General features: G+C 34.7%; 1 protein-coding gene across 2 annotated transcripts in view; it reads left to right on the forward strand.

Moving 5' to 3' along the window:
• The window catches only part of BRMS1L (BRMS1 like transcriptional repressor), a 46,795-nt gene extending 38,902 nt beyond the window's left edge, over positions 1-7,893 (forward strand). For both annotated transcript variants that reach the window (XM_030813619.1, XM_030813625.1), the window contains 4 exons: positions 793-857; positions 1,582-1,621; positions 3,762-3,888; positions 6,188-7,893. In XM_030813619.1, the coding sequence (XP_030669479.1) occupies positions 793-857; positions 1,582-1,621; positions 3,762-3,888; positions 6,188-6,305 (350 nt within the window). In that variant the 3' untranslated portion in view covers positions 6,306-7,893. The remainder of the gene's footprint in view (positions 1-792; positions 858-1,581; positions 1,622-3,761; positions 3,889-6,187) is intronic.
• The last annotated feature ends 1,158 nt before the right edge of the window (positions 7,894-9,051 follow it).

A 9,051-nucleotide genomic window follows, 5' to 3' on the forward strand; every position in this document is an offset into this window, starting at 1 on the left:
TGGCAGAAGAGAAGAAATTCAATCATGATCTCAACTTTGAAAATTAGTGTGACTTGTTGTTCACCAAGGGCTTTGATGTGAAACAGCCGTTTAGTATACAGTATGATTGTTTAATTCTCATGTGTACTTTTTTTCTTTTTGAGACAGGGTCTCACTGTGCCACCTAGGCTGGAGTGCAGTGGCACAATCATGGCTTGCCTTAGCCTCAACCTCTCGGGCTCAGGTGATCCTCCCACCTTAGCCTCCCGAGTAGCTGGGACTACAGGCGCCTGCCACTCGCCCGGCTAATTTTTGTATTTTTTGTAGTGATGGGGTTTTGCCGTGTTGCCCAGGCTGGTCTTGAACTCCTGGGCTTAAGCCCACATTGGCCTTCCAGAGTGCTAGGATTGCAGGCATGAACCACTGCGCCTAGCCTCGTGTACTTTTTAAAAACATTTTAAAATGTTTCCAAAATTGGAGTGTAAATTAATATGTATATTCAGTTTCTGCATTCCCTATGGTACCATCCCTCTACCCCCATCTTTTCCCCTCCACCTTAAAAACCAGTGATTAGGTTAGTGATATATATTACAATCAATGACATCATGGAATTAAGGGCATGTAGTTATGACATCAGAAGTACTAGACTGTATTTATGCTGGTACTAAGTGGTTTGAAGAATAATTTGAAGTCAGAATTTAGGATGCCAAAGCATGCTTATAAATCATCGTTCCATTTTCTGAAACGTAGTACTTTGGAAATATAATTCAAAGTGTGATATTCTTACAGCTAAATTGACCTTTACTATTCAACGTCCATATATAGTTTATATGCTACAAGATCTTGATATTCTTGAAGACTGGACAACAATTAGGAAGGTATGATTAATGAGCAGTGGAACACAATTATATTTTTATAGTCTACTTTTTAAGATTCTATGTTTTTTTATTAGTACATCAAAATATGATTATTGTAAATATGATTTGCTTTTGCAACATTTTTCTAAGGCAATTTAATACTATTACAGATAACAGTGAACTACAAGGATATTTTAAGAGTTAGAGACATGTCAGCAGTTTGATTGTAGTTTTTCTATAATAATATAACTAATAATTTATGAAAAAGTCTAAAAAACATTTATTTAGTCTGCCCAAAAATAATAACATCACCATCTGTGCCTAGTCCTTTGGCTGGTCCTCGTTTATAGAAAACACTTGATAAATATTTGTTGAACAAAAGAACATTTGAACCCTTATGTGTCTTGCATCCTGTCATTAAACATTCAAGAATTATAGGCTTTTCTTTTCTTGCCTGAAAGTAGAGGCTTGTTTTCCATATTACGTTTTTTCATTTTTGTAAATTTCTTAATTGAGAATTAGAGATTATTTCAGGTATTGAAAACACCTCTAGGAGAAATTGTTATCCCTCATATTCTTTATGGTCTTAGACATTAAAAATTTATTAGAGCAGCTAATGGTTATACTTTACTGTCTTTGTTATGGAGTTAATCAGTAATATTGTATATATTAAATAGATACCAAAATATATTTTCAGTCTGAACTCAGACTTCTTTCTTCTTCTTTTTTTTTTTTTTTAATTAAGGCAATGGCTACATTGGGGCCACACAGAGTGAAAACGGAACGTAAGTCATTTAGTCTGAGTTGGGAAATACTCTCTTTGGAGACTTGTTGAATCAGGGTTGTTAAATCATCTACATACTAAAGAACACTCCCATCAGTGGTTTTATTTCATCAGTGAACACCGTGTCTGAAATTATGAGGAATTCTTTTGGAGTCATTGCTTCTTGTAAAAGTTTCAAAATTTCTGAATGTGGTATAATTCTTTCAGTGTTCAGCTACATTCTTATTGCTAATAATGGATCAGTAACTCAAAAAAGTATTTATGCAGTGTTTTTTATGGGCTCTGTCATTCTATAGCAGAGGTATTTGGAATTTGTGGATTGGCTTCAGAGATTCTGTGAATTCTCTGAAATTATGTGCAAAATTCTGTGTGTGCATTTTCTGAGGAGAGAGATCAGAATGCTGATATGCCTTATTAAAATTCATATCAAGTTACACTTCCTTGATTTTTTTTTTTGAAAGTCTAAAGTCGCTGCCAAAATGTGATGGTGTTTAGGATAAGTTTCTCTGTTTCTGCCTTCTTTCACTATGGGTGAGATTTCCTAATCCTCTTAAGGACAATGAAGCTAGATTAAAAAGAAAAACGTATTTGAAATACTTAGGAAAGGAATTTCTAGTCACATTTAAACAGCTTAAGTAATCGATAAGAGACCAATTTCTGTTTTAGGCTGGGCGTGGTGGCTCATGCCTAGCGTGATCCCAGCAATTGGGGAGGCTAAGGCAGGGGGATCACTTGAGCCCAGGAGGTTGAGACCTGCCTGGGCAAGATGGCAAGACCCCATCTCTACAAAAAAATACAAAAATTAGCCAGGCTTGGCGGTGTGTACTTGTAGTCTCAACTACTTGGGAGGCTGAGGTGGGAGCATCACTTGAGCCCTGGAGGTCGAGGCTCCAGTGAGCCGTGATCACAACACTACACTGGGCAACAGAGCAAGATTCCATCTCTAAGAAAAAAAAAATTGCATTTTATTTTTAACCCAGTGATTCCTTTAAACTTTGTATTATGTGAGGAAATTGCAGCAGTATTTGCTCTGGGGAATTAACTGCCCGAGCAGCTGCCTAGACCTGTAGAGCAGTGGTTCTTAACATTTTTGGGTAATAGACTCCTTTTGAGAATCTCATTATCGTAGTTGAGTGTGTCTCCCTCCCACTCTTGTTACCTTCAGCATTGTATCCTATTAGTTTTACTTATAGCACTTTACTCAATTTGTATTTTTAAATTTTGTCTATCTCCTGACTGGATTGTAAACTCCACAAAGGCTAGAACCATATTCTTTTGTTCACAGTTTTTTCCCCAGCATACTTCCTTGTGTGTAGGAAGTGTTCGGACAACATTTGTTGAATGAATGAATGAATATACCTGATGGTATTTTAGGCCCTGAGGATACAATGGTAAAAAAAAGATGGATCTCCTGGAGCCTCTTTAGGGGAGGTGGAATCATATATATGTAGATAAACAGTTAAGAAGATAGTTACAGATTATAGTAATTACTCTAAAAGAACTGTGCAGTTGATATAACAATTAGCTGAGGAGTGGGTAGAGTAGTTAGGGAAGACCTCCCAGGAGCTGACACTGAATGACTTCATGATATGCTTTTGACATTGTGTTTCCATAAAAAAGATTTTTTTTCCTGTATGAGTTATTTGACTAATGCCAGATGATTTCTGGAATTTAAAAATAGAAGTTGTACTTAGGACATTTCCTTTTCAGAATTAAAAGCCTGGGGAACACTTGGAACATGTATTAAAGTCTGTTTCTTTTGATATATCAGATGCCTGCAGGGGAAAAAATAAAAAATATAATTTTCAATTGAAATATGGCAATTGATATTTTAAATACTACTTAAAATTAGCACTAATAATTGATAACATACCTGCTTCCCCTTCTGGTACTTAATTAGTCAATTGATGATTTATTGTTCATTGTTTAGCTTTGTTTAGTAGTTATATTAAAAACTTAGTGATTATGTGAAAGAATGTAAGGAATAAATCTTTTTATTACATTTTAGGTTTGTTGTTCAGGAAATATTTTTAGGCTTTTTTTTACATATGCATGGATTGATGTTAATTCTTAATGTTCTGACCCTTTGTTCTTCTGACAGTGTTTTATTAATATAACAGTTTTTGAACTGATCCCTTTAGCCCCTGTGAAACTGGAAAAACATCTGCACAGTGCTAGATCTGAAGAGGGAAGACTATATTATGATGGTGAATGGTATATACGTGGACAAACAATATGTATTGATAAAAAAGATGAATGTCCTACAAGGTAAAAAAGCCTTTATTATTTCAGTGTTGCTCAGTATTGTCATTTACAACATTGTTGTCAATGAAATATTTCCTGCCTCCATAGTGTACTTAGATCATTAGTTGCTTGTGGATCCTTTTTTCACTTGACATATGGCTTGATTACATGTGTGTACAGCAGTGTTAATATGTATGAACCAGACTTCATATTAAGTTTATGAACACAAACTTTAATGCAAGTGGAAATGTTGAAATTATTTAGCCAGGTAGCTGATCCTGTTTCTTAATTCTTTTTGTAGGTGAATCGTTAGGATCGTGCTATAATGACCCTTAAACCTGACTATCATGAATTTTTGGTAGACCTAATAATCTTTAACTTTTTTGGATGTGTTACAGTATTTTAGATAAAAAGAATTTATATCAATTAGAGTAGGAAATAAATGGAAAATTAATAAAACCCTTAAGATTAATAGTAATTAAAGTATAACCTAGGGCTGGGTGCAGTGGCTGACCCTGTAATTCCAGCACTTTGGGAAGCTGAGGCAGGATTGTGTGAGGCCAGGAGTTCAAGACTAACTTGGACAACTTGGCAAGACCCTGTCTCTACAAAAAATTTAAAAAATTAGCCAGATATGGAGGTGTGTGCTTATAGTCCTAGCTGCTTGGGCAGGAGGATCGCTTGAGCCCAAGAGTTTGAGGCTGCAGCAAGGTATCATTTCATCACACCACTGTACTCCAGGCTGGGCAACAGAGTGAGACCTTGTCTCTCCAACAGCAACAACAACAACAACAGTGTAACTTGAAAACTGCCTTTTAAAAGTCCTAATAATATGTCTAGGCTTAAATAAAGTTTATGTAACTATATAGCCTTCTAAGTTTTATCTGGTTGTGACCTTTTGAAAATATTAATATTAATCATAGGATTTAATTCTCAGAGTAGTAAACTACTGTGGTAACAAAATATGGTTTTGTAGGTATCAGTGGTAAATAAAACAACTTGAGTTTAGTCTACAGTATGCATTTTCCAAATACAGCGGTTTTAATTGTAAGATGATAATTTTGTCTTTAAATTTTTAGGATTCCAGGAACATTGTGTATAATAACTTTTCTCATAGAAGCTCATTGAACTACTAGTTTATATATGATACTCCTGGATTCTTCTGTTTATATTATTGTTTTTGAGATATTTTACTACTCCTTAGCATAAAAGTTGTTTAAAAAGAGATGAGGCCAGGTACAATAGCTCTTTCCTGTAGTAATTCCAGTATTTGGGAAGGCCAAGGCAGGAGAATCACTTGAGCCAAGGAGTTTGAGACCAGCCCTAGCTGGTCTCTGTGTAGAGAACCCCGTCTCTACAAAGTAAAAAAAATTATCCTTAGTCCCAACTACTCAGGCTGAGATGAGAAGATCACTTGAGCCTGAGAGGTTGAGCACTGATTGTGGCCCTGCATTTCAACCTGGGTGACAGAGAGACCCAGTCTCAAAAAAAAAAAAATTCCTATTCACTCTTTAAAAAATAAATAATTAGGCTGGGTGCAATGGCTCACACCTGTAATCCCAACACTTTGGGAAGCTGAGGAGGGTGGATCACAAGGTCGGGAGTTCAAGACCAGCCTGGCCAATATTGTGAAACCCCGTCTCTACTAAAAATACAAAAATTAGCCAGGCATGGTGGCACGTGCCTGTAGTCCCAGGTACTTGGGAGGCTGAGGCAGGAGAATCACTTGAACTGGGGAGGCGGAGGTTGCAGTGAGCTGAGATTGCGCCACTGCATTCCAGCCTTGGCGACAGGGTGAGACTCCGTCTCAAAATAAATAAAAAAAAAATAAATAATTAAAAAAAGAATAAAATACAAATCTATTTAAAGAATGTATCTTTTTATGTAAAGATTAGTAGTGTAAAAAAAATTGGTATAAGTGCCATAGATGGTTTGACATTGGGAATTAGAGATTAGTATTTGAAAGATACTGACATAAGTTACAAGTATAATACCATATAAGTAGTGCTTTTAGCTCCAGTTTTTTTTTTTTTTTTAAGAGGTGGGGTGGAGATGGAGTAGGAAGAACGTGCTTTTAATAGTTCTAATAGAAAGTAAATTTTACCAACTCTATTAAGAAAAGAAGGATGATCTACTATGTTGCTGAATGTGATATTTTTGGCAGCATGCACTGCTGATATGCAGCATTCTGGTAAATGACAATTATATACCTGAGTCTACTGTTGTAGGCCAGTTTATTTTGGTTTTATATAGGTAATAATCTAAAATGAATTGAGGAGACATTGTAATTCATTCATTCATTCTTCTTTTTTTTTCTTTTTAGTGCTGTAATTACAACAATTAACCATGATGAAGTTTGGTTTAAGAGGCCTGATGGAAGCAAATCTAAGCTTTACATTTCACAGCTACAGAAAGGAAAATATTCAATTAAACATTCATAATCATGATTTAAGTGTTATCTAAATTTACCTTATTAGTGTTACCAAATGTAATGTGCCATGAGAGTAAAAAAAATGTATTCAATAACTAAATATTCTCACTGAATCATGAGAGAATGTGTATTTGTAGGTAGTATTCTAAATAGATCTCATTGATATGTTATTAAAAGAAACAGTAATAAAAATTTTATCATGATCCTTACGTTGATTTGCCTCTTAGGTCTGATGACCAGTAGGTATTCTGTATATGGTAGGGGTTTCTTTCTAAACATTTTTCTTTGGTTTTTAAAAAAGTTATGCAAATTTGTCTTATCTTTAGTAAACTATGACTACATTTATCTGCAATTTTAAAAATTTTCCATATCATTGTCATTCATTGTGTGTTTGTAAATAAGGCTGATAAAATGTTTCCTATAAATGGTTTGTACTAGTACATTAGTGTTAAACCAGAACTAAAATTTAAACATATATATATGAGCATATATATATGAGTATATATATATATATGAGCATATATATATGAGTATATATATACATGAGCATATATATATGAGCATATATATAGATATATATATGAGGATGTATATATGGCATCATCAGCTTATTTAGAACTGATGGCCATATCTTACAGTCTTGTTTTACCCAAAATTAAGCTATTGGGTTTGAAAGCTAAAAGGAGCACTTTTGTAGAATAGCAACTTTTCTTTTCCTCTTTCTTGATTGTATGGTGGGGTGGTGACCTATTTTTACAAATTATACCTAATGAGTAAAATTAGTGTAAAGTGATAACATGCTTCTACCTGTATTTCTAGTGACCCTTTAGAGGCAGGTATTTATACCTGGTATTTATGATGCAGTATATAAGTGGTGAACAATAACTGACAGTATTGTGCTTGCTGTACATGTCTGGTCTTTTGAAACAGATTTTAGTAAGCATTTTCCAGAGGTAAAACTGTGTCCTTATTCTAATTTTATTCCTAGGGCAAAGTAGACAGGGATTATTTCCTTGAATCTATTTCCAAATTAATATTTTTATCTTTGGTATTTTTACACTTTAAGGCCATTTGGTGCAATTTAGAAAGTGTTGGCCTCCCTTCCCTTAGCCACATTCAAAATTAACTTCCAAAACCTCAGGAACAGTACAAAGAATTAAAACCCTCAATATGGCAGCACAGCCGGCTGTAGTGTATATTTAGGGTACACCAAATCAAGTATTCCTGGTGGTCTTGTGCACTTTAATTTCTGTTACAATGAGAGTTAAGAGGATGAGGAAGAAATCTACTTATTAACACTTACTGCAGAAATATCTGCATTATTCCGTTTGTTTTCTTATTATTTTACCTCTCCAAACATCTTCCTGTGCAGATCACTACTTCATAGTTGCCAAATTTTAAAACACTTAACTTCTGAAATTCAGTGTCAGCAAAGTGATATTACATTGTTCCGTTTCTAATTAGCCTTAGCAAATGTACATAATGTCAAAACCCAATAGTATTTGACAGTACTTATGTATACAATGTTTGATAAGCATTTTTAATAAGATTTGTATTTTTAAATTTAGTATATAATAAAAAGATGTGTTTGAGTGTGATTTGTAGTGTCTTGGATTACTTATGTGTATTTAGTTCTTTTTATAACCTATCCACTTCTAAGACAGATTTGAATTGGTTTACGTTAATAGATATGGAGTAGGCTGGGTGCAGTGGCTCATACCTGTAATCCCAGCACTTTCTGGGGTATATTTAGATGTTCAAGACAGCTAAGTTATACTTAATTTTAAAATATATGCATATGTGTTGTACTTTGATTAAAAGGTACTGTATAAGTTAATGAAATTCTAAATAGAAAATCTTTTTTTTTTTAATTTTTATTTTTTTGAGATGGAGTCTCGCTCTATCACCCAGGCTGGAGTGCAGTGGCATGATCTTGGCTCACTGCAACCTCTGCCTCCGAGGCTCAAGTGATTCTCCTGCCTCAGCCTCCTGAGTAGCTGGGATTACAGGTGCACGCCATCACACCTGGCTAATTTGTATATTTTTATTAGAGACAGGGTTTTGCCATGTTGGCCAGGCTGGTCTCAAACTCCTGACCTCAGGTGATCCACACACCTTGGCCTCCCAAAGTGCTGGGATTACAGGCATGAGCCACCACACCTGGCCTAGAAAATCTTTATTTTAAAACTATGATTTAGTACATTTATTTTCAAAACTTTAGTATTTATATCTTATGTAGTATTCTACCATAATACTAAGATTCATAAAAGCATATGCTTATCTATGACTAAAATGCTATAAAATATATTTTGTTATTGGCAGTTTGCCATTACATGTCTGGTCATAAAGTTTAATTTAGGAAAATTGTTAGAAACTCCAAAATGTGATGTAGTGGCTGCTGCTGCTCCTGTGTTTATGATCAACTTCTGTCTCAGGATCATTTCTGGACCTTTATTGTCGCAGCTCCTAGTTTTTCATGTTCAATCCATCCCCTCCTGCTGTTTCCCATTTTTTAAAAAGAGATACTAAGTATCACTAATGCAATTCTTCAACTAGTAATTATTGGCAAATAGTAATGGCACATTCCTGATTTGTCCCCTTTTTCACTGTTCATATTGGTGGGCTGGACACAGTACTTTTTACAGCCTTCTTCATGTAAAAGTTGTTCTGATGTGTGCATTACTTGGAACACCAGTTGCAGAACCATGTATGCCTCATTAATAATTATTTAAAAAGAAGAAAAACTTCCAAAGATT

This window comes from Nomascus leucogenys, chromosome 1a (genome assembly GCF_006542625.1).
Source record: "Nomascus leucogenys isolate Asia chromosome 1a, Asia_NLE_v1, whole genome shotgun sequence".
NCBI classification, from domain to species: domain Eukaryota; kingdom Metazoa; phylum Chordata; class Mammalia; order Primates; family Hylobatidae; genus Nomascus; species Nomascus leucogenys.